This window comes from Harpia harpyja, chromosome 13 (assembly GCF_026419915.1).
Source record: "Harpia harpyja isolate bHarHar1 chromosome 13, bHarHar1 primary haplotype, whole genome shotgun sequence".
NCBI lineage: Eukaryota > Metazoa > Chordata > Aves > Accipitriformes > Accipitridae > Harpia > Harpia harpyja.
In genome coordinates this window covers 31,223,402-31,249,066 of record NC_068952.1, presented here as the reverse complement: position 1 = coordinate 31,249,066, position 25,665 = coordinate 31,223,402, and the positions used below count along the sequence as shown (strand labels likewise).

Sequence of the window (25,665 nt, the reverse complement as noted above, 5' to 3'; positions counted from 1 at the left end):
GTTGTATCAAAGACAAATTACATACAGTTTGCCTTCATTGAACTACAGGAAGGTTCTAAAAAAATGTAGCCATGTAGTCCTACTAACAAATGGATCTGCCTTACCATTTTGGCATCATAAATGCTCTGCAACACTGCTAAGACTTAGAGAACCAGCCTTGTTAAAAAAAAGAAACAAAACAAAACACACACACAAAAGAAACAAACAAACCCAACCACACCTTCCAATGACTTCATAGACTACTAGAATAGTTTAGGTTGGAAAGGACCTTTAAGGATCATCTAACTTACTCTGACGTATACAATGTTATTCATATTTGTCAAATTTCAGACAGTCATGGCTATGCAGTCAGAAAAATGTTTTATTATTTTCTACTAACTGTAGTTGAGAATACTCCCTATACATATAGTGCCAAAACATTTTCTAGCAGTTTTAAGACTTGACCACTGTATCAGGATCTTGTGCTTTTGAGCTGCCATTATTTAAATATAAAGGTTTTGATTTTATTCTGCAACTGGGATACTCTGGAACAGTAGATCTCTTTCAAGCATACACTGGCCTGTGTATTTACAGTGATCAGTCACTTAGAGAACTACAGGAATGCTTGTTCTGACAAATACCTACAGGTAGTTTTTACAACATTTCAAGGCTTATGATGACCAAGAATTTAAATGGTGATTGCAAATGGTTGTACAGAGTCACATGAAAAAGAATATAATTTTGAAACTTAAGAGCTTCCCAAACAGAACGACAGTCAAGGTCTTTATGGCAACTGCAAATAAGAACAACCACCAGTTCATAGATTCGATCCCTCAAATCTGCATAACAAAAGCTAAAGTTCTTTTGGTAATTTATTTCCCTAAACATGTTCTTCTCCAGCAAGACAATTTCACATGATAAAATAATATGATAATATTGCCAAATAAAGTTTTTTGACATGATCTAGCCTGCGCGTGGAAATCCATCAATTCACCCACCAGAACAGTGCTTGCAAAAATCACGTCATTTTTTGAGGACACCTGCACTGATGAGAACCACATTTGAGCGTGTATTTCAAAGTAAAATCAAGGATGCACAACTGAGTTTCCAATCACTCACATAGCTCCTCTAAAATAAAAACATAATGTACTAAAGTAATAGAAACCATTTCAAAACTTCATGTAATACTGCAACTCAAATTTAAAGCTGGAGTTCAAAGTACTTCAAAAGTGAAAGAAAATAAACACACCTCCTTTGAGGAAGTATTGTTGAAGTTAGTCATGAAATAATGTATCAAACATTCTCCTTACCTTTTTGTGTATTAAAAAAAGTCTCCTTCCTTTCAAAAAGACTCCAAAAAAAGACAAAATTCAGAAACTGCAAATTCTGTTTGAGGAACAGTGAATGGAAATAGATCTGGAACATTACCACACCACTTTTAAGCTGTAAGATCCAACAGTACTCTGTAGAAAAAAATCAATTTGTCAGGCTGTGAGATAAAAAGCATTTTCTCTTGCCTTCTTAGCGAAGGACAGACAATCAAAGACTCTGTTCAACTGAACTACAAAGTCTGGTGAGCACTTCAAGATATGAAAAAACATGGATAGCCAAAACTGAAAAAGGCCCTTGTAGATTAGTATTAAAATAAGCTGAGAGAGTTTTTGTTGTTTAGAATTTCCATTTCTATTGCCTAAAAGTAACAAACAGAAGTCATTGGTTGCAGTGGTTAAGAAGATATTTGGTTCCAACAGAGCTTCTATAAATATCACTTGCAATTGTTAGCTGATTTACTGAGTTGTAGCTTTCACAGCAATATTGCTTGATTAATATTAAAAAATGTATATTTTTGCACTCTCACAATGGAATTGGAACTCAGCCTTTTTTAAAAATAGTCAGTGATGACAGACTGCACTTGGAAACACAAGAAAAGTTATGTGCAAATAAACTGCCTTTCATATAAATCACAATTCAAGAGCATCAACACTGTCAGCTGAGATGCTTCAATTATTCTGAGCATCAACAACTGTGATTTTCAGGGTCTCTGATTAATACTGTAAATGTCATTAATGCAAGCCGATGTTCAAATTATGTCCAAAATCATTCTGCATCTGCTTTTTATTTAATAAGGTCTTTCACCTGCATTCATTTAAGATGATTGCAAAGTTCAAACTGCTGCAAAGTCAGGCATCAGTTATAAGACTTAAGTGGAAGACGGAGGTAATAATCACTTGTTTGCTAAAGGTCATGGTTTTTAATGGGGCCTCTTAGATTAGACTCGTTAACAGTCTCAGTCTGTACAAGTGACATTTTTGGATAACGGCCATGGACAGAATTTCTTCTTCAGCAGATTTGACCTGTTATATTTACCTCCGTTTTACTGGTATGTTGTGGTCCACAGATTGTAGACTATATAAGATTTATAAGACAAATCTCATGGCGCTCTCGTTACTTTAGAAAAGGCAAAAAATCAGAAGCTTTAAATAAAGTCCTTCATATCTACAACCAGACTTATTTGTCTTTTACAGTGAAAACTGTTATAAGGTAATTTTGGTAACATACCAGCAAAATTAACAGCAAGTAATTACCAAAACATTACATCTATATGTATCTGTAGCTACACAGATTTTCTAACAGATCGTTGGTTTTGTACAGTGAAAAATTCAATAACCCTAATACAAGGGGTTGACAAGGATGTGCTAATAAAATATTACTTATGTTAAAGAAGTTTGAAGGCTGTTGAAGAAAGATAGGGGGCTGTAACAGAAGCCCCAAAAAGTTCAAGCAGCAGATGGTAGTAGAGACTTTTGACAGTACTGGCACAGGATGATACCTGGGCTCCAGGGCTAAAAATACAAATCATATATCGTCAGTTTCCTAGTGAAGGAATGCAACCTTGGGAGCTGCGTAAAACATACCATATATAGTAAACCTTGGATATAAAGTGGAATTTGGGGAACAACAAAGAAAGACCAAGCAGGACAACTGTGTTAGCAAACACAAAACAATAAATACAAGCAGCTCCAAGAGCAACAAGGAAGAAATAGTCAATATCAACATCATACTCTTTCTATCAGGATACAGATGTAATCCTTCACCATGCTTCTAGAAGATAACTTCGCATTATTGACCCTAGGACCCTAAGGAGCCTAGAAAAATTGAGCCTAACACCAGAGAAAGAAATAGATACTGAACAGCTTGTGTATATCAGTTTTAACTATACTAATATTTGGGATTAGCAATAATCGGATAATTAGGGATATAGATGTGAGCAGCTATCTGTGTGGAGTATTCTAACTGGACAAATAACAACTCTGACTAGATTGCTAATACTTCAATTAGACTAAGAAAAAAATCTTGGCTCTGCATATAAGGTGCATTTCTTTAGTCCACATAAACTGCATGGGGTGTTTAGTTTGGTTCCTTGCTCAGGGAACTTGGCTAAATTTCAATGCAACAAAATTATGCTAATAAAAGGTTTTTATTAAATCTCCATACTGAACTGAAGCAGTGAAAATTGAAGTAAAGATGCAAAAATAAATGTATGATGGCTCATAAAAAGTTTTTGTGATTGCAGAAGGAAAAGCTTGGTCAGTCTCAAATTGTAATTTGTCAGATGCCTCTCTTGGACACAGCCAGAAACAGCACAAAACCCAACATAACATCTGACTTAAAATCATGCACTGTCTAGGACCATGACTCAACCTCATTAGCAGACAGCAACATTCTAACAAAACAATTTAAAGTGATATTGATTCTAGTGTTATGACTCCAGAGTTGCCATTTATAACCAAAAAAACTCACAGCTTCTGAGACGTGAAGATGTTTTTGACAAATAAATTGGTTTAGTATCATAGATTTTAGAACTGACATACTAAGGTGCTTCTAATGTTACTTGATAAAAGTTTATGAAAAGTGGAAAAGAAACTGGAAAATATTTTATATCATTAGCAAAGCTAATAATTTCAGAGCACACAGTTCTGTTAGTGGAAGAGGTAAATGAAGAGAGACTTCCAAAAAGAAATGCTGTACAGTTTTAAGAGGGGACACATGGGAGTTGCTAGTTCAGAAGTACTACTTGTCAGAAATCTGAATATATTTGAATCTCTTCAACAAAATATGACATGAAAAAAATGACCTAGCTAAGTAATAATGGTTATTAAATGCCCAAACCTGCTGATGCAGTTCTACAGAGAACATGAACTTTTAATAACATAGTCTTTCCTCTACATGATTCTCTCCCTTGCTCAAAGGCAAAACACTTTGATGTATGGATGTAAGAAGCAATAATAAAAGAGAGGACCACACTGATAAAGCAACGAACTGTTTAAGCTGGGTGGGAAAACTTAGTCATAGCTAGAATACCAGCTGCAAACATGGGTACACATGCACACACACAGTTTGGGGAATTACATCCTGCTGGTGATGGCACAGATGCCAATAATATCAGCCTTAGTGAACAAACAAAACAAAACAAAACAAAACAAAACAAAACAAAAAAACAACAAACCACATGAATGCCAACCAAAAGAAACAAGTAAGCCAGTTGTTTTGCAGGTCTACTCATGTTTCACAGGAATACTATGTATGAAGCTGCATAGGTTCATTCAAATCATTACTATTCATATTAAACTCACACTATCCATATGAATGCAGACTGAAAGGCTGTACTTTCTGCTTCAGCAGAGTGAATGTTAGGATATATTGCTGAGAGATACAATTACAGTATCTGTTACAAAAATTAAAGCTTGGGGAAAACATAGTGTGGATTAATGTCCCTTTAGTTACATTTGCCACAATACTTATTCAGTGTTCTGACTAGTATTAAATTGCTGGAAAGCAAAATCTCACAAATATGGCTCCCACACACCACTTTAGTTACAGATACCCTCTGTTCTTTTAGTGGCATGAAAAACCCCTGTGTTTGGATTCCATAGAATTACGTTGTTATTTCAAACACAGCATTTATAGGCATTACAGAAGTAAGATTAGGCTTCAGTGGTTAGAGAGCACAAAATGCCATTCCGTCAATAAAGGTCAGCACTTCTATTATTCTTGCTTGTTTCAGCACATGAGTTTCCCCTAGACAATTTACAGGAAATGGAAGGGAAAATAACCAAATCATTGGAAAAATTGTTACAGATGCCATCTAGTCTTCACAGATGGGCCTGTACTGTAGGTCATGTACATCTCCATTCCCTCTGTCATCACTCACTGAAGAATTCAAAGCAGGTAAAGAAACAGAAGCAATGACTCTAGAAAGTATACTATCAGCACACCACTTGGAGATTTAGCCACTGCATCTCCACTTAACACTCCACTGAGAGTCAGAGAAAGTTCTCCAGGCTGATGAAATCTCACTCAAAAGGGATACAAAATCTGTTAGTCAGAAAGTCAAAGGTTAGATCTGTAATGAATCACAGTGGAATTGTGAAAGACAACTGAAAAAAAAAAGGTGTATCACAAAAATATGGCAATACTCGTTATTGCAATACTGCTGTCACTACACTATACACTGTCCAAAAATATAATTAATCTTGTCCTCAATGTCTTTTCATAATCCAGATGAATTATCTCCAAATTACAAATGGGAAACAGAGGCACAAAATTACTAGCATTTTGTCAAACAGGACAGCAGAACTATGATTCATATCCATGTTCCCACTGCCCAATTTTCTAAATGCAATGCTTGATTTTAGATACTTCCCATGCTCTTAAGCAAACTGCATTCTGGTAATACTACAAGAATTCTCCAGCCATGAGGAATTTACTGTTTTTATAGCACTGCACAAATGAAGAGTTTCTGTGGTTCCAATCTTCCTACTTAAAGAAGTGGGGAGGGGATGTTTACTTTTAAGATAAGTGTTGTTTCATGTATTATTTAAAATAATACCTACCTCTTACTTATCAGCATCCTAAGGAGTTAAGCACAAAGTGCCTGTATGCCTTTCAGCTTGCTTGATATGGAGTGATTTATTCAAAACCATTCAGCAGCACAACCTAGACTTAACCTTCCTTCTCTCACACTCAGAGTCTCCCTCTGCATGATCACATTCAGTCTTAAAGGGAAGAAATTAACTGAGATCTGACAGATTAGAAGAGTGATGCAACAGACCATCCTAGCATTAGCAAAAAACTACGGCTACTGTTGCATTTCAGTATAACATGCTATCTGCCACTGCTTTTCCACTGTATTCTCCTCAAGACACCATCCATCTCTTTCTTCAAGAAAATGGTGTTACACTGGCTAATGACTATTCTCTCATTTATTCTCACTTGTGAGAAGTCATTCACTGCACTAATAGTTAATGTTACAATTGCTATGTCAATTATGAAAACTTACTTAGCTTGTAGAAGGGCAATTCACTCAAAAGTCATCATTACATTTACTTGCTTTGAAGGGAAATTGGAAAATACACACAAAACATAATGTTTCATCTAATTCATTCTACAATATAGCCTACTTCAGTGGCAAAAAGCTGGAAGTCACACCTCTAGCATGCTACCACCAGGACACCACCACGTAAGAACTTCTGTAGCATTTCAGCCACTCAGGAACCATGTACTTTTCAAGGAATTAACCTAATAAACCAATACTTTTCAAGGAATTAACCTTAATAACCCGAGTGAGAACAGCAGTTACTCTGCGCTTAGGGCCACATAAATAAAGTAAAATTTCATTTCTACTTCTACAAGATAAATGGGAAAGAACTTAGCTTAAAAAAAAAGAGGGGAATTTTCCCCCTCAACGGCATCTACTACATGCTTCAAATGTTCAAGAAAGTACCCGTCCCAAGGATAGCTAACGCCACAATAACACAACACACTGAACATTTCCAGTAACACTCTGAAGTCTAACTGGCTAATACATAAGCATGTAAGTAGTCCATCTTGTAAGTACTATTCAAGATAGCTTGCAAAAACAACAGGACAAAAATATTTAAATGTAACTAACAACATAGCTAAAACTTAAATTGATGCTAATATATTCATGTCAACTGTGGACTACCCAGTTAAAATCCATTTACCATGTCTATATGGATTATATGAAAAGGTCAAAAAGGGGATAAAGGAGAAAAGTGAGAACATACAGAAAATATTTCCTCTTGCTAAGGCCTGTCAAGATAACAAAGAACAAAACCACTGACATTTGGACTAAATCAGGTGAATGACTGTGAATTTGTAGCAAGCTTCACTTCCATTTTGGTGATCTTCAAATACTATTCTGAAGGTGATGCAAAGACCATTCCATGCATTGAGGGAAAAAATGGAAATTACCTAGACTTAGCCTCTTCTGACTAGTCTCCCCCACCTCTTGCTTTATATTTAGATTGTAAATTTTATGCACAGAAATTATCTTTTCAGTTTGCCAACAGAACGCTAAGCCCAGCAGCCTCCTTTGCGTGACACAAGTGCAGGCAACAAACAGCAGCATTTAGGCTGGCTGATGAACACATGACGACAGTGGAGGCTTCCCTCCCTGGAAACTGCAGAACGAGCACCAGTGAAGTAAAACCACCATCAAAAGACTTGATCAACAATTTGACCAGGACACCAACATCAACACTTAGCATGGAAGACTGTTTATGAGACCAGCATTCGTTCCTTCCTCAAGAGAACCCCTCTCAGCATCCCTGTGGGATGTTTGGTCACTGTCCAGCGGGAAGAGGACCACCTAGTCAATCTCCAGCACCGTTTCCAGAAGCACCTGCACAAGCCTGGTGGTCTCGTTCAACCCTGCTTATCTTGCCATACTCGCCAGACAGAGCAATTGGTGCTACAGCTCACATGAAGACAAACATATTGCAAGTGACAGAATAATGCGATGCTAAATATTTTTCTTTCAGTGCTTCACATGCAGTGTTTTGTCCTTGAACCTACTCCATGTCCTTTAATATTGCCGAGAGCAACCAAAAATAAGCCCCATGAAATGATCTACTTAAAGAAACTATTTCACAGGACTCAAAGGCTAGAATTCCTGTTTGAAGGGGGAGCAAGAAGTATAGTTCTTCAAAACATGTAAAAAGAAACAAACAAACAAACAAACAAAAGATGGTAAGTCAACGTCCTGTGCTAACACCCTTCCAGACAACATAAACTGACATCTCAGCATCTGTGTTTGTCTTCATTTAGATAACAGACATCAGAGTTGGAAGGAAAGGTAGAACCTTCAGGGACAATCCACGGTTACACGTTTATACCTGTACAACATGTCTCATTTTCCATAGTTTACAGTGAGAGCTCCTAAACATTGGAATACAGGACTAGAAAGGATTGTCAAGCCCAGTGTCCTGGAATCAAAGTTAGCCCTCAACTCCTGGAAAGAAAAAACCATAAACTTAAAGAATCCCAGAGACAATAGCATTGGCTATGGCCTGCCTGACCAACTATGTACTAAAGTTTCTGTTAAAATGTTAATGGCATGACAGCTACAGATGCATCAACACAGGTAAATACAAACACAACTATATAAATAGAACATGTCCACACACTTTTCTTCTGGATGTACCTCAAAACAAGATACGAACACTACCTCAATATAAGAACAGGACAGTGTGTTTAGTAAACACCTGAACATGAACTTCAACATCCAAAAGTAATGTTATAGAAGTGGAGTTGATGGTAAAGGGAAAGCAAGATCAGAACTACTTTTTTCCACTATAAATGAACCTAAGGGCTTCAGGTCACAACTGTCTGTAGAACAGAACAGCTGCTTAAACTTTGAAAAGATTTTCCTACAGCAGAGATACTATTCTTGTACTACACGTTTTTGAGAAACGAGCACAGACAAAGCACTGTATCATTTACCCCTGTTTTAAACAATCCAAAGGTATTTCTCCTCTCTCTTGGAAACCAAACCAGTGCATTAACTTTACTGGGCATTAGTATGGCACTTCTAATCTGACGGACACTGGTGTTCCCTCCAGACCACAGGAGCCAGAATCTAAGTATTTCATTCAGGTAGTGTGATGATTCCACAGAGTAATAGACATGATTTATGAAAAGGTACTAAAAACCTTTAGCTCCTAGTGACTTGAATGAGATTTGTCGTTGCTTAGTAACTCTTAAACTGAGACATTTGAAAGCTAGTAATACTGTGAGCAGCTGGGTAGAACTCTTGTTGTTTATAGTATTCTAACTGTCTAAAACTGCATTCCTGTGACCATAGCACTTTACCATCTATTGTAATACTTTGATAAATTTAAGGTACTGTGTTGTCATGGTTTAACCCCAGCCAGCAACTAAGCACCACGCAGCCGCTCACTCACTCTCCCCCCACCCAGTGGGATGGGGGAGAAAATCAGGAAAAGAAGCAAAACCCGTGGGTTAAGATAAGAATGGTTTAATAGAACAGAAAAGAAGAAACTAATAATGATAATGATAACCCTAATAAAATGACAACAGTAGTAATGAAAGGATTGGAATGTACAAATGATGCGCAGTGGAATTGCTCACCACCCGCCGACCGACACCCAGCCAGTCCCCGAGCGGTGATTCCCTGCCCCCACTCCCAGTTCCTATACTAGAAGGGACGTCCCATGGTATGGAATACCCCGTCGGCCAGTTTGGGTCAGGTGCCCTGGCTGTGTCCTGTGCCAACTTCTTGTGCCCCTCCAGCTTTCTCGCTGGCTGGGCATGAGAAGCTGAAAAATCCTTGACTTTAGTCTAAACACTACTGAGCAACAACTGAAAACATCAGTGTTATCAACATTCTTTGCATACTGAACTCAAAACATAGCACTGTACCAGCTACTAGGAAGACAGTTAACTCTATCCCAGCTGAAACCAGGACAGTGTACAAAGTAAACAGCTGATCTTCACAGAATTTCACTAAGATGAGTTTAAGTACACCGCAGACCACCTATTTTACAGAAGACAGCTAAAATAAACTACTCCAGTCATACAGAAATCTTAGTATAGCCCTGTATGATAGCATTATTCATACACCAAGTTTTCCTTTTGCTACTGAGAAGCCATCCTGGTTTACGATTTTGAACTTATTCTTCAGAGCACACTTATATGCCTGCAGCACTAAATGTGCCAACATCAGGGGGTTTCTGGTACAGCCACAAAATGTTCTATATTTTCTCCTCCATACAGACGAAAGTGTACAACATAAAGAGAATTCTTATTGTAAAACACCTGCCTCAACTTCGTGTAATTTTGAGGGTTTATTATTAAGTTTTGTCTTTCTTCTTGTTGATATTGATTCCACACCAAATGCAATTGTATGGCTCCTGCTGATATCAAGAAATGCTGTGAATCTACCTGTGAGGGCAGAATCTAGCTCACAGAAGATTAATACCTCTTACAATCTGTGGTTCAGAGAAGTGTAGGTGTTAAGAACCACTAATATGTCTTCCTTTCAAAAGGCATTCAGTAAACTGCTTATTCATCCTGAGGTAAAAGTAGATCAGAAAAACTGTGGTTTTCCACCAGAATTTAGGGCACTTTTAAATTCAAAATACTTCAGTGCAATTCATTTTTACAATGAGGAAGACAAAGTACAATAGTGTTACATCACATACATGAGATGCTGTCAAAAACTATTATATATTTAAACGTCCTCTAATACAACATTTTGTTCATGTTTTTTCAATTATGATCAATTATGAATCAATAATCAGATTACAATAAAAGTGGGCCTGGCTGGCATAATATTCCTTCCAAATAAATTCCATGGGGGCTGTATGTATATTTTATTTTTTCACTGTGGATTGCTATTTAATCAACAATGAAGAACAGTCACAAAAGCGTAACGGCCACAACATCGACATGCCAGTAAGAGTCCTGACCCCACAGACTCTGTCACAAAAGCAGACCCACCCCACTGCCCCTGCTTGTCCCACAGCAGCAGGACTCTGCACTGCTCAGAGGGTATTTATAACTGCCAATCCATTTGTTAGATTAGATTACTGAAATACTGTAAGTGCATATGCATGTACATACATGTACATTCACATTATACAACCATCTACGTCACCAAGAATAACTGGAACAGAAAGAAAAAAAAATTCCTTTGGTGTTATTGGGAACTATTTTCACTTTCAGCTAGATAATCCTTGTACATCTGAACTGCATTGCGAAGCGATCCTCCCTGTTTTCTGTCTCGTCCTCTGTGGCACAATACTTCCTCCCTAGAACTTCACACTCTGTCAGTCAAACAGGATTCAGCACAGGTCAAAGGAAGAAGAAAGCAAATGCACAACTCCAGCGGAAGTGATGCAGAAGAGTTAACACAGTTTCAAAATTGCCATTTTACCCAGTTTCAGTAAAAACGGTACAAGAATGCCAGGAGAAGGATGATTTCACTGTGAAGGATAAATTTCTATCTGGATTGTCCTTGGGGTCTATTTGGCTGTTACTTAAGGTTTTTCAGAACTAAACCAGCACATCTTTGATATGAATACAACATGATAAATTCTTAAAGACTTCCCCAAAAGGATTTCTAATTTGAGTAACACTGTGGATCTAACACACTTAAAATTTCATTTAATGGCTATCAAAGATGTCAATTGAGTAGAAATAGCACAATTATAAAAATCTTGAAAAACAGGCATCTTCATTGAAAAAATATGGATAAAATATACATTAGTGTCACCTCTCCAGTTCCTGTTCATCAGCAATAAACTTTTAGCCAGAAGTATATTTGAAGGAAGTGCAGATAACAACAGTGAGAAAAAGCAAGAGTGATGTCTCTGGCATTTGATGCCCTGATCACCTTCACAGACAAAGCAGCTTCTCTGAAACTCAGCCCATAATGCTGTCTTCTCAGAGATACGCAGAGCATTACAAACAAATTCAGAGAGATCCATAGCAGCATCTGACAAAGGAAGCTTGCAAACACATATCCACACATGAGCACAAAACATGCCCCAAAATTTAGGAGGCTAAATAGTCCAAATGCCAAGCTCCCATCCCTGCCAGTGCGTTATCTAGTAAAAGCTTCACTGACAGTTACAATAGCTTCATGAGATGCTCCCATACCTGTTCCTACATCTCCATTTCCTAGCCAGCCTGCTTTCCTGCACTAACCCCAGACAGTTCTCACTCCCCAGATGAAGCTACTCAACTCTGCTTCTCAGACAGTTCAGCTCCAAGGACTAATGTCCCCTGTGGCTTCCCAGCCAACCTCATTCCCGCTACATCTCTTCCAGTTACTCTTATAACCGACACATACTTTAATAACTAGCTCAACCTTTTTATCTCCAACCTTTTTTACAGCTGGTGGCAATCAAGACCAAAAATCAAAATTCTCGGCTGATCCCTTTGCCATGGGAAATTGTACATGTACTTTTTCTTCATTGTACCATAATCTCAAAGCTTCATTTGAAGATGTTTTTCTAAAGTGGTCAATCTCCTCCAACTCCTAATGTCACCCTCAAAGTTTTCTTCCCTTATTCACTTTTGTAAAGTTCATATTACCGCTATTAAAATCTAGACTTTTCTTGTCTTGATCAAAGCTGACAAAAGGTATCCTCCTACATTTCCAACTTCTTCCCCCTGCCACTGCAATGTGTTTCCATAAAAAAAAAAAAAAAAAAAAAGGAAGCCATTCAGGGTAGTATTTTGCAAGCTCAGCCCTAATGGCTCCCTCTTCTGTAGAACATAGTTTGCTCTATTTTACCAAAAAAAAGGATTTTTAGCTTTTCCACTGCTCTGACACTGACATGTCACTATCATGCCTCAGTTTACCCACCTGTAACACAGAGAATAATTATATGCATCTCTTTTGTAAAAGCTTTATTTTTTTAGACATATGGTTGGAAACCAGCTATTGTTCACACTCTCTGTTATATATCTGCAGTCTTTACCTTTCCCCAACACTCTGTCTGAAAAGTTTTATAGCATGGAAAAAACAATTAAACATATTCTGCTGGTGATTTTATTCTGTTCTTTCTAGGCTTGACCTGGGATTTAGATTTGTAAATGCACTTCATAAGCCAAATTTCTTCTCTTTTAGCAGCTTTTACAGACTGATTTGAAGAAGCTGGTGTAGTGCAAGTTGTATTTACATGCAAATATTTTAACGTGGCCTCATTATAGCTCATATCAGCTTTGGTGGGAATCTGTCAAATGTTATCATATGATAGAGGTTACTATAAAAATTCCTGCAGTCCACAAAGAACGTTGTAAGCCTGAAGTTTGAAAATGAAACTCAAATGAAAATGAAACATGAAAACTCAAAACTCCAAAACAAACAATTTCTGACTCCGTATTGCACGTCACTATCAACAGCATCATTGTTTCCATAGCTACAAATGTAGACTGCTTCAAAGGAAAGAAGCAGAGAAACTGAAAATGACAATGCACAATCAAAACACGCACATAGAGTTTTCAGACAGCATATGTGGGATGGAGAAAGGAAGTAACATGGTAGCACAGAATTCTGTGGGGTTTTTCCATTTGACAGTAATGCCAGTGATCTGAGCACATCAAGCTCAGAACAGCATGCAGCAGTAAACCTCTCACTGCAATATCACTTGATACATTTCTACACCTAGTGGAAGGAAGAGGAGAACAGAAAGGATGGAAAATACCAGCAGGAATCACCAAAGCAAATACACAGGGCAGGTGCCCCTCTCGCAGATCTAGCCACCTGCAAACTCAGACAGATGTATTTTTAATCACGTTTCCTTGGCATTTTCAGTGGTTCTGTATAGTTGTGAAGACAATCAAATCCTTTATACTGCTCTTATCACAAATGATGCCAACACATACATGCTACACCTAGTACTAACAACAACTGTTCCAGGAGAGGATACAGCATTGAAGTGAATCACTGCACAGGGGATAGATACAAAACATGAGGGTGTGACCATACAGGGAAACATGCAGTCTCACCACACGAAAGGCACTCCACAGCATCTAGCAACTATTCTGTCCTTCAGTATTAAGTTCCTGCCCTCTAAGTATTACCTATGTAATAGCTTACTTCACTACCAACCAACTACTCCAGAACTATGACAACATCCTCATAACACTCATAGTGGATAGGGAGGTAAATTCTGTTCTTCCTACAGCTGGAATTTCAGAGGTCCACAAATGCGGACCTTTCTCCGTCAATTCTATAATGATGAATGTTGTAATAAAACAAAAACCAGCATCCAAGACTGGCAACAGTATCACTCTTCTTCTTGGAAGAAGAAACTGCATAATGTAGAGGTATACTATAATTTAATTAAAAAAAAAAAAAAAACACACACAACAAAACCAACCACACTTACCTCTAGTACCCTGGCATTTGTAATGTAGTAACAAACTCAGTAGTTTACACTGGGAGCAAGATGCCTCCATAGATTGCGATGGTATATTCAGAAATGCATAGTATCAGACTAATTCTTCCCTTATCAAAGTGGGTGACAGCACTTAGAAAAATCCCACCTACCATGTCCTTCCTTAGTCTCACAGGCTCTAAGGAATACAGTTCTCTGTGATATCATTTTCTTCCAACAATCTTTTTTAAGGCAGCAGTTGATAAAAGTCACATGAGAACACAGTATTATCTGCACACTACCCTGGAAGTCATCTCTAGTACAAGCACAGGAGAGGAGAATGGTTATTAGAAGATGGTGGTCACTATTTCCTCAATGTTGTCACTGCATGGCTATTGCTCCTTTACAACAACAGTTGCTAAGTATCACGCTTTGGAGGTATAGCTTCTGTGAAGAATATCAGATCATGATGGCCTTCTATGGTGGGGTTACAGCATTGGTGGATAAGGGAAGAGCAACAGACTTCATCTACCTGGACTTGTGCAAAGCATTTGACACTGTCCCACGAGACATCCTTGTCTCTAAATTGGAAAAACATGGATTTGATGGATGGACCACTCGGTGGATAAGGAATTAGCTGGATGGTGGCACTCAAAGAGTTGCAGTCAACAGCTCCATGTCCAAGTGGAGAACAGTGACGAATGGCATTCCTCAGGGGCTGGTATTGGGACCGGCGCTGTCTAACATCTTTGTTGGCGACATGGCCAGTGGGATGTCGAGTGCACCCTCAGCAAGTTTGCCAATGACACCAAGCTGTGTGGTGCGGTCAACATGCTGGAGGGAAGGGATGTCATCCAGGGGGACCTTGACAGGCTGGAGAGGTGGGCCTGTGCAAACCTCATGAAGTTCAACAAGGCCAAATGCAAGGTCCTGCACGTGGGTCAGGGCAATCCCAAGCACAAATACAGGCTGGGCGATGAGTGGATTGAGAGCAGCCCTGCGGAGAAGGACTTAGGGGTATTAGTGGATGAAAAACTGAGTATGAGCCAGCAATGTGCGCTCACAGCCCAGAAAGCCAACCTTATCCTGGGCTGCATCAAAAGCAGCGTGACCATCAGGTCAAGGGAGGTGATTCTTCCCCTCTACTCTGCTCTCATGAGAGCCCAGCTGGAGTACTGTGCTCAGCTCTGGGGCCCCCAGCGTGAGAAAGACATGGACCTGCTCAAGTGGGTCCGGAGGAGGGCCATGAAGATGATCAGAGGGCTGGAGCACCTCCCCTATGAGGACAGGCTGAGAGAGTTGGGGTTGGTTTAGCCTGGAGAAGAGAAGGCTCCAGGGAGATCTTATAGCAGCCTTCCAGTGATTAAAGGGGGCCTACAGGAAAGATGGGGAGGGACTCTTTATCAGGGAGTGTAGTGATGGGACGAGAGGTAATGGTTTTAAACTGAAAGAGGTTAGATTTAGATTAGATATTAGGAAGAAATTCTTTACTGTGAGGGTGGTGAGACACTGGCACAGGTTGCCCAGAGAGGCTGCGGATGCCCCATCCCTGGAAGTGTTCAAGGCCAGGTTGGATGGGGCTTTGAGCAACCTGGTGTAGTGGAAGGTGTCCCTGTGCAAGGCCTGGGGGTTGGAACTAGGTGATCTTTAATGTCCTTTCCAACCCAAACCATTCTATGATTCTATGATCATGGTAAACTAAGAAGGAGCTTGAGATTACAAATTCAGCACTTGCTATACATGAGTACTGGCATATATGACCTTCAACAATTGTCACAAGAACAGAACACCTCATTATCATCATTACAGCATTGAAAGGCCCAACTGTTAGTAATTCTAATCAGCTTTGGCAAAAGCTATTTTAACACTCAGGGCAGTGAGGAAGGTAGACAATCAAAGTCTCAGTCACAAGAATATTACTATTCAGACAAGGCTAATCTTATTGCTACAAAATAAAGCTATCATCTCTCAAACGAAGCTAGTTCAGACAGCAATACAATAACCATTAAACTTACAAATTAGAACTCCTAATCCTTGCAGCATACGTTTGACTAAAAAAGTAAGCAAAGTACAGACCAGACAGATAAGCAAAGGTTTAGCAGGTCCAGCAGTAGGTCTAAAATGGAAGTTCCTCAAAGATGCCTCTTATTATTTTAATTATTTGTGCCATGCATGAGATTAAAAAGGAAAAAAAAGGTGGGTCAGGCTCAGAAACTTAGAAAAGCTGCACAATATGGGCCTTATATTACATCTCAAGTTTCTTCTTTAAGACGTAGCTTGCAGCAGTAAGTCAGTGTTGCTGAAATCCGAGATTTTTGTATGAGCAACTTGTGATGTTAAAATACTATGGATTCTAGCGTCTTATCTCTTTTAATTGCTGACTGGAATGGACTCTGTTGGAGAGGAAGTAAAAGCAGGGCTTTTACATTTTTCATGTTTGCCTCAGGCTACTAGCAGAAAAATTTAGGACTTTTTCTAAGGTATGTCAGTACCAATGATGTGTCACATGTCATTACTTTATAATTAGGGTGATAGCCAAAAAGAATAATGCAGCTGACATTCTATTAAAATAAAAAAGTATTCCCCAAGGCATAAAAACACTGACACAAGCATCTTAAAAGGCAGTGTAAAAATGATATAAGGATCTATTTATCTGTGCTGTTGTCTTTTCCATCACAGATTCAAATAAATAATTCTAAGTTATGTATGCATCGAATATTTAGTTATCCTATGCTGACTTTAAAAAAAAAAATCGTATCTGAGAGCAAAATGCAATGAAACCCTTCTTTGTCTAGGAATACAAGCTATTATGAGAATAACAGTCTATCTACACTCTATATTACTCTAGATTATAATTGATAATCCATCTTTCTTCAACCCTTCAAATAAGTAACTAATTACAAACCAAATACATTTAAAAAAATAGAACAGCCTTTTTTGTCAAGTGTGTGCAATTTACTTAAAGTGCAATAATGATTCTGTAACGATTCAAACCTTAACTACTGAATTTGTAGACACCAGAACTTCATTCTGTGTAGAATTTTCTATAAAATGCTCCTGACAGAATCAGGATTTAGGAAACCCAGGGCTGTAACTCCATGTAGTTTAGAACATAGTTAATTCAGATTGTGCCTGAAAGTTAGACAGACGAGCAGAATTACCAGATTACAAAATTGTGTTTTATAGCCAAAGTAATGGTCTTCACTCTAGTTCTTCATTAACACAAGTAGTAAGAGATGTCCCATCTATTCCTTGCAGGTACACATATCACAAAATGTGTGCTATTCCATGTGTTGATGTTGTATAAACTACTGGAAGAAGGCATTTCCACATTTGTGGATTTCAGCAACGTTATTCAAAATATAAGACTTCAAATCCAGTTTCCTTCTGAAGCCAGCCAATAGCATACTTACTTACACTTTTTTTTTCCTAACAACTATTAATACTTTTCCAGTTGACCAAAAAAAAAAAAAAAAAGAGTCCTTCATGAAGCTGGCAGATTGAGTTCTTTGTTCACTCTGCACAGTGTTTTCATTTCCAACACAATGACAGACAGAGAAGTATTGTGTTTTCAAATGTATTACAGGAATCCTGTGATTCAGTTGTTGCTATTAAAGAATTATATTCAGAGATTATATATTCTGAAGTGAAATGATTTCCACCTAACTATCCTCCTGTTATGTTCTAGACAGAGAATTTATAACACATTTGATTACAGCAATATCATACTGCAGAAAAAGGCAGGTAACTTTTTAAAAAGTTGTCTATTATTTTGTTGCCTACTCCTTGAATACTGCCAGAGGAAGGACTACTTGGTTTTCTCTCTAGTACTCTAACACCAGTGTGCACAATCTTAAATGATCTTTTGATTCACCATGCTACAAAAATAAATTGACATGTACAAAAATAAATATGGCAGGTAATGCTGTAGAAGGTCAGCGTTCTTCGGAAGTTTAATACTCAGTGTACCACTTGCACTTTAGTGACAACAAGGGAAGGACCACTGCTACACTGGAAGACAGAAACTGGTATTATCCCTTTACCACTGATTTACAGAGAACTGAAAAGGTGTTTGATGCTTTGATTTGCTGAGCATACACCTGAGGTTTTGTGCCCTATCCCTGCTCCCCATTTTCAAATTTCCCCCGCATCACCAAGATTCTCGTCACTTTCCTCAGCAGTTCCATTTCAGTCTGGAGGCTGCTCAGGGGTAATGTTAAATTTTGGCATAAGGTCACACTAAATATAATGGGTCACAAGCTTGACCCGTTCCTCAGACGAAGTCACCACGGCAGAAGAGAAACAGTTTCTCTGCGTTCCCCCTCCGTGTACTAAATAAGCTGAGAAAAGACTTCTTTCTGACAAATGTGGAAAGATTCTGTTTAGAAAGATCAAAAACCTATAAAGAACAATATAAGCTTTGATATATTGCTTTTAATATATGCAGCTTATTTTCACATATAAATTCATGCATACAATTGCGTTTTCAAACACACTTGTGGTGTTAATGGCAAGGTAAGCCCATATTTTTCTAGGTGTGCATTCTTACATAGATGGATAACCAAGGTTAAGTTCATAAATTCATTCACTTATGTAAAAAGAGCCTAATTTTTCAAAATAGCAAGTACAACCAACTAACTGAGATCAGCAACATATTTGAAAATAGGAAGAGAAAAAAGCATGCATCAGCCTTCAATTTGAGACTATTTTTTAATTTCTGGGAAAAGAATACTTACCACAGTTACCGACGATACCTTAGTTCACCTCAAAGACTAAACTGAGTACATACCAGATGCTTTCTATTACAGTTAACTTGCAAAAGGAAAAGTCAATGCCTCTAACAAAGTAAAAATATTGATTTTTTTCCACCTGATAAAAACAACCACAAACAAGTTAGAAAGCACTGTGTTCTAGGAATAAACAAGTAGTTGCATAATTATGTATTTCAGCTTGTGAGAGCAAAGTTATTTTTCTCCATTATTATTAGAATTTATTTTGTTATTCTTTTTTGATAAATGCAATTAAATCTTTATAAAAAAAAACCAAACAAACATGTAAAAAAAACGCTCTCAAAATCCCCAAGCACTTACTGTCACTGAAGTGAAAGTACAGTGGCTAAATAAGCCCCACTATTGGAGTTCAATGCCTGGAAATTTGTATATTGATGCTATTAGAATAACTACATTAGAAATCCTTCCCAGACAGAATCCCTGGAGTGTATGTGTTTGGGGGTTTTTTAGGTTGTGGCAACTGCAGATAAGTAATATCTTTAATCACTTTTTCCCCTCATATGAAATACATTAATGGTTCTGGCTTGCCTGCACTCTGAAAATCTTTGCCCAGAGACAGAAATACAAAATATTGTATCATACAGTTAATATTTAGCTTTAAATACATGAATTCATTTTACGAATAGATTTTACAAGCGAACACTTGAATTCAAATTGTGTTCCAGTCTCTGGCACATTGCCACCATCACATTTCATACGTATCAATGCAGAAAATGAATGAAGTACATCAAGTATTTCAAATTGAAAACCAGCTGTTTCTGAACATGATGCAAAGTTGACACGTGTGTGTATTTTACCATTTAAACCAACAGATCCAGTCATTTCTCAATCTAGTAGTAGCTGGGATATAGATCTACTTTGCACATACCATTTAAACTGCATTAGGCAGCACAAATGTCAATAGACACAAAACATCCCAAATTACTGGCAGGTGATCATGTTCTGAAATCACACTGCTCCCTTCAACACAAAGCACAGCAGCAGCATCTATTCATGAAATTGGAGAGAAACAGCAAAAATAATGGCCGCACTTGCTAGGCAAAAGAGTCCAGGACTTCACCATTTCCTGAAGTCCCTTCCTCAGCTTTTGAAAAAAACACAAAGGCTTACCTTTCTGTACACCAGCATGTTTGGGGATTCGTCAGCCACCCCGTTGCTGCTTTGCCCATAATTATTTCCTTGTGCCATGTCCCACAGATTTGATCCGCTTTTGAACGTTGCACTGTAAAAGGTAAAAGTGCTTTCAGTAAGACATCGCCTCAGGTCTCCTTCCTTCCCTGACGATTAAAGGACCTGACTTTCTACCAACATGTGATCAGAATCAGTGTATGCTCTTACTCCAACAGATATTTACATTGGAGCGAAGCTGCTAATTCACCACTTACTGTCATTACTCTCTTTTGCCTGTAAATAATGAATGTAGTAAGTTAATCTAATTTAGACGTTAATGAATTGTCACTCCGAATAGCTCCCTGACATACCATACCATGCAGCCGCCTGCTCGCAAAGCACTCCTTCCTCGCCCGCACAGGCTTCCCCAAGGGATGCTCCGCACCTCCCCGAGCACAGGTTTGGGAGGACTGACTCAGCCCACGGCTGAGCATTCAGCAGTGCCCTCTCCTCGCGGCTCAGGCCGTAGCAACTTTCACAAGCCCTGAACGCGCACAAAGCAAACCGGACGCTTTAAACTTCTCTTTAATTCACCAGCACGTGTGTGCTCTTACACGTATGCCGGGGGAGGGAGGCAGGCGACAGGGGGGAAAGGAAGAAGCAAGCCAGAAACCCTTTCCGGTTGCTTTCACCTACTTTCATCGTACTTCGCTGCAAAACGCCTGCTCCGCCGCCAGCCCCGTCTCCTCCCCGCCCTCCCCCCGGTCACACGGGAGCCGCACGAAGCAAGAGCTCGGGTCGTGCCGTAGCTCCGGCTTTGCACGCAGGTGTAAGAATGCGCTCCATCTACAGACCGCACCGGCGATTGCGGGGAGCCCGGAGGGCTGAGCTCTACTCCAAACGCTTACCTCCAAAGCCCCCCTCCCCTGCCCCCCCCAGACCTCTCGCGTCCGGGTTTCACCGCGCCTCGCCCACAGCGCCGGCTCGCCCTGCCCTGCCCTGCGTCCGTCCAGGGGCGCGCGGCTCCCGGCAGCAAATGGCCGGGAGGGAGAACCGGCTGGCCCGGCAGGGAGCGCGGCGCGGAGCCCGGCGCGGCGCCGGCGGGTTCAGCACCGCGGACAGCGGCAGCGGCGCCGCCCGAGGGGGGGCTGACGGGGCCCCCCCCGGCCGCCCCCTCCCGCCCCCGGCGGCACCGGGAGGGGGCGCGGCGGGAGGGGGGGGGCGGGCGCGGAGCGCGGCTCCCCGCCCGGCTGGTTTACCTCCTGGGCCAAGGTCACTGCGCCGTGGCCGCGGCTCCTCGCCTCCTCCCGCTGCTCCTGGCGCGCCCCGCGCGGTCGGTGTCAGCCGGCAGCGGGCGGAGGGACGCGGCGGTCGCTCATCACACACACGCGCGCGCACGCACACACACACACACACACACACACGCACACGCACACGCACTGCGGGCGGAGGCGCTGCTGCTGGTGCTGGTGCTGGTGCTGGTGGCGGCGGTGGCGGTGGCGGTGGTACCGGCGCCGCCGCCGCCGAGGCTGCGGCTCTCCCCTCCTCTGCCGGCAGCTCAGCTCCCTCCCCGCAATGGAGCGGCCGTCACGTGGGGGACGGGCACGTCAAAGGTGCTGCTGTTGCTGCCGCTCCGCCACACAGCAGCCCTCCTCCTCCGCCGCCGCCGCCTCCTCCTCCTCCTCTTCGGCGTTCTCGGCTCGCTCACCGAAAACTGCGGCCAAGAAACTGCAGCTGCCAGCAGATCTGGCAGCAGACCCTGTAAATGAGATTAGGCAGCACTGGAGGGCTGGGCAGGAAGAGAATGTGGGCTAATGGGATAGGGAAGGAAGGGGGGAGTTGGTGGTGGAAGACACTGGTGAGGAAAGTGTGTCACCGCCTTCTTACTCCTTTACCGACAGCAACAGGGAAGCTGCCGGTTCCTCTGCCTTATGCTGGACACTTCACGTATTTTTTTCAGAGAGCACCAGGGAGAGCTTGTGCCATGTGGGTCCCGCAGATCTCTCCGAGCAGTGGAACGGAGAGAGCAGCTGCATAGGAAGGAGCCCTCAGGACACCTCAGGCCACCCTCAGGGCTGTTTTGCTATGTCCCAGGCAACTGCCTAATTTGTCAAGGCCTAGCATTGGCCACGCTAAAAGAAAAAGATCAGGTCTGCAAGCCTTACCTCCTCATCGCATCCGGACTTTGCGGAATGCTTTGACTTTCCAAAAGGGTTGAAGTGCCCAGAACTCAACATCCAGAAGAACACAAGATACTTAAGTGGTTAAGCTTTGGGATATTCCCACTGGAAATTGTCTTTTCTGGAAACAGGAACTCTTACTACAAGGACGATCTTGCAAAAGAAGTCGTCATCAACTCCGCACTGCACCTTGTGGAGTGTGCGCTGGTAAAGCACGCAATTCAAGCACAGACATTTCCATATGCACTGCATCATCTCCACTCTTATTTTTTCTACCTTTCTTGCATGTCAAAGAGACTCAAATCAACACTACCCTCCTAGAAGCCTTGCTATTATCAACCACTGCAACTACTTTTAACTACTCTTCCAAACTTCGTAGAGGCCTTCGGAAACTTTAACAGAGAATGTGATAAATTAGCTAAGGCAACAATAGGGAGTCACAGTGGCCACAACAAAATAAAGGAGAAGGGACAGGGCTGATCTGGGCTTCTTGAAGAGATAAGGAAAGGAAGACATAGGTTTGATAATGGTCCTAGAATGAACACCAAAGTAAAGAAAGATGATCTCCAATGTGAATAGGAACGTTCTTCAGAGAGAGAAGTAGTAAAAAGTGAAATGACCCACAATGAATAAGAATCAGCAACTCAGTTCAATGAGCTATATTGGCAGCAAAGGAAAGGAGCTCTGTAGCGGACAGATACTGTATGTCTCAACTTTTACAGAGGAGAATAATTTAATATGTCACAAGGAAAAGACAATGTGGAAGCAAATGGTGTGGCCAAGAGAGAAATCTGGAGTTTTAAGATGGAAGAGAGATCGACACAAGTGAAAATTCAGTGGCACAAGAGGAAAGTGAAGAAGTATCAATGGTGCAAATAGTGGGCAGAGAAAATTACAAAACTAAAGAATAAACAGAGAACTGAGAAAATACTCGTTTCCCATTAAAATCCACTTGACGTACAATAGCATCTTGTTAAGGCTAAGCAACGAAATCTGAATCAAACTATTAATCTTCCAACAGACCCTGTGATTCAGTCCAGTCCACTGTTGAGAAATGGGTACCAGCAATAAAGATCTCAGTCTATAATTTCCCTAGCTTTCACACAGACGTCCTAAATGAGCAGCACTGCAGTGTTGAGATCTCACAGATTTGACGATGGAAGACTGACAGGTGCACTGGAAGTCAAGGGAAATGCCTCCCAAGACCTGTTAAGAACAAAGTGACACCCTTGTGGTTTTACGGCATCAAAATAAACTCAAAGTCTTATTTATCAGACTGGTGTTTAAATTTCTTTTTGAGACTAAAAATAGGAACTGCACAAAATACCCTGTAAATGCAATTTTACCCTAGAAGAGGGATAGGAGGAAAGTAATTTAAAATATTGATAATACACATATTCCTTCCATTTGTTCTGCCAGCCAATGCTTAACATAGTAATTGCGTGAAAGGGCATAAAAATCAAACATTAACGAGTTTCCAATGAAGTCATACATTTGTTTTCTTACTGTGCCTCATCTTGTTACTAATCCAAGTGAAAACACCCAGAGAAAAAGAAACTCTTTCGTACTGCAATTCTTGGACTACATACATGAAGTTGTTTACAAGATGACTCCAATCCACCTATTTACTATAAGCTATTCAGCAAATGGATTTTGGCAGGGGTTATGTGTCTTTGAAAAACTCCCCAACAAAGCTGACTAATTCAGGCAGCAACATTTCCAAGCTTTTATTTTCTGAGAATCTCTTCAAAACTAAAGGCAGAGGTATCCCTAACTGAGTTAGATTTTGGCTATACTGCCTCCAACCTTGCCTTTACTTTAATTCTGCTTTAACCATTCTGATTAATTTCACAGATAAAGTAAAATACAAAATGCTATACTAGTTAGGCGAGGTCTATATATTCTCTTTGAAAATAACCAAATTTCATTATCATAAATGAGGTTCTAACGCAAGTATGTGGACAGAGCAATGACTTGGACCTACTGAAGTCAACAGGTGTTTGTCCGGTAATGTCAAAGGGAACTATAGTTCACACAGAGTCTTTAATCTTGTCCTCAGAACCAGAGGAATAACTCAAACATCCCACTGATGTGTCTCATAACTACAGACTTGCTATGCTGAAGCACACCAAAAATTTTTCCACTTCACCAGCATGTCCACTGTCAAAATGAAATAGAAGCTCTAAACTCTGAAAGGGTTAAATGGAAACGAAGACCAGAAACAACCCAATAGAATTTCCTTTTTGTCACCATTTTGTGGTGAAAGAGACCCTGAGCTGGACTACTTCCATAAATGCAAGTGAAAAGAAAAGAATTTCTTTTAAAAATACATAACTGGATAATCTCATTCAAATGCAGCTGGAAGTGTTTGTTCAATAGCCTATAAAAGGCTTTAATTCATAAATTACTTACACATCTTTCTCATGTTCAGAGTCATCACTTATCTCATACACAAGCAGCATTAGCATCCCCAGAAAGCATGGTCTGCCAGAAGAGGAATGGCCTGTTTCAAAATGCAAGGCAAAACTACTCATTAATAAAACAAAGATGATGGGAAAGGCTGCCAAGGGGCAGCTTTATCTGAAAAGGCAATAAAGTACACATGATTTAGCAAGGTGGTGACTACATTTTCTGTGTTTAGTTTGCACTGTCAATACAACTCAAGTATTCCAATAACATCATATGCACATGGTACACATAACACACAGGCATTTTTAAGTCAAAATATTATGTCAGGATGTATATGACTATCTGGATGTGAAAGAGATCAGGAATTTTGTTGTCTGTCCTGCTGACCAATGCTGTAGCGTTATGTCAGTATGCTGCCTATATCCATCAATTCATCTCATCTTATACCTAGACTGAATGTTCCTTGGAGTAAAGACATGCTGTGCAAACTCTTAGCATAGCATGATCTTGTTCCATGACCAAGTCTTTAAAACATTACAGAATTATAAACAATCACATTCAAACTTACTAAAATAACGCAAACATTCTAGTTAACTAGGCTCTAAACACTGACATGAGTTATTACTGTGCTACCTTAAAGTATAAAATCCAGATTTTTTTTCCGCTAGCCTGGTTAAGCACAGAGACGGTCCATCTACTTTAATTGAACCGATATATTTGTGACCCTACAGAACCACAAGCGTTTCAGTGCCAGGCTCTGAATTGGTAGCTAGTGATTCCAGGTCCAATCCTTGGCCTTTCTGATGAGATTTGAACACCTGCTCCTTCAGGATTGAATTGCAATCAATCCATTTAATGTAGGTCTTCAAATGTCATTCAGATGATTACAGGTTACACTATGTATTTGCTAGAACTGAACCCAGGACTGACTTACAAACTTCACCGCTTCCTTTGTGGCACTTTTTTTAAGCCCTAGGCATTTGG

The 25,665-nt window shown here is 40.2% G+C and overlaps 1 protein-coding gene across 10 annotated transcripts in view; it reads right to left on the bottom strand.

Annotated features, from left to right (window-relative positions):
• RGS7 (regulator of G protein signaling 7) overlaps positions 1–25,665 on the bottom strand; it is a 294,692-nt gene that overhangs the window by 240,647 nt on the left and 28,380 nt on the right. For 9 of the 10 annotated variants that reach the window (XM_052805847.1, XM_052805848.1, XM_052805849.1 and 6 more), the window contains one exon: positions 20,093–20,204. In XM_052805847.1, coding sequence (XP_052661807.1) covers positions 20,093–20,170 — 78 coding nt within the window. In that variant the 5' untranslated portion in view covers positions 20,171–20,204. Of the gene's footprint in view, positions 1–20,092; positions 20,205–21,351; positions 21,467–21,500; positions 21,576–25,665 lie in introns of those variants that run through there. The other variant, XM_052805846.1, reaches the window with a different exon arrangement.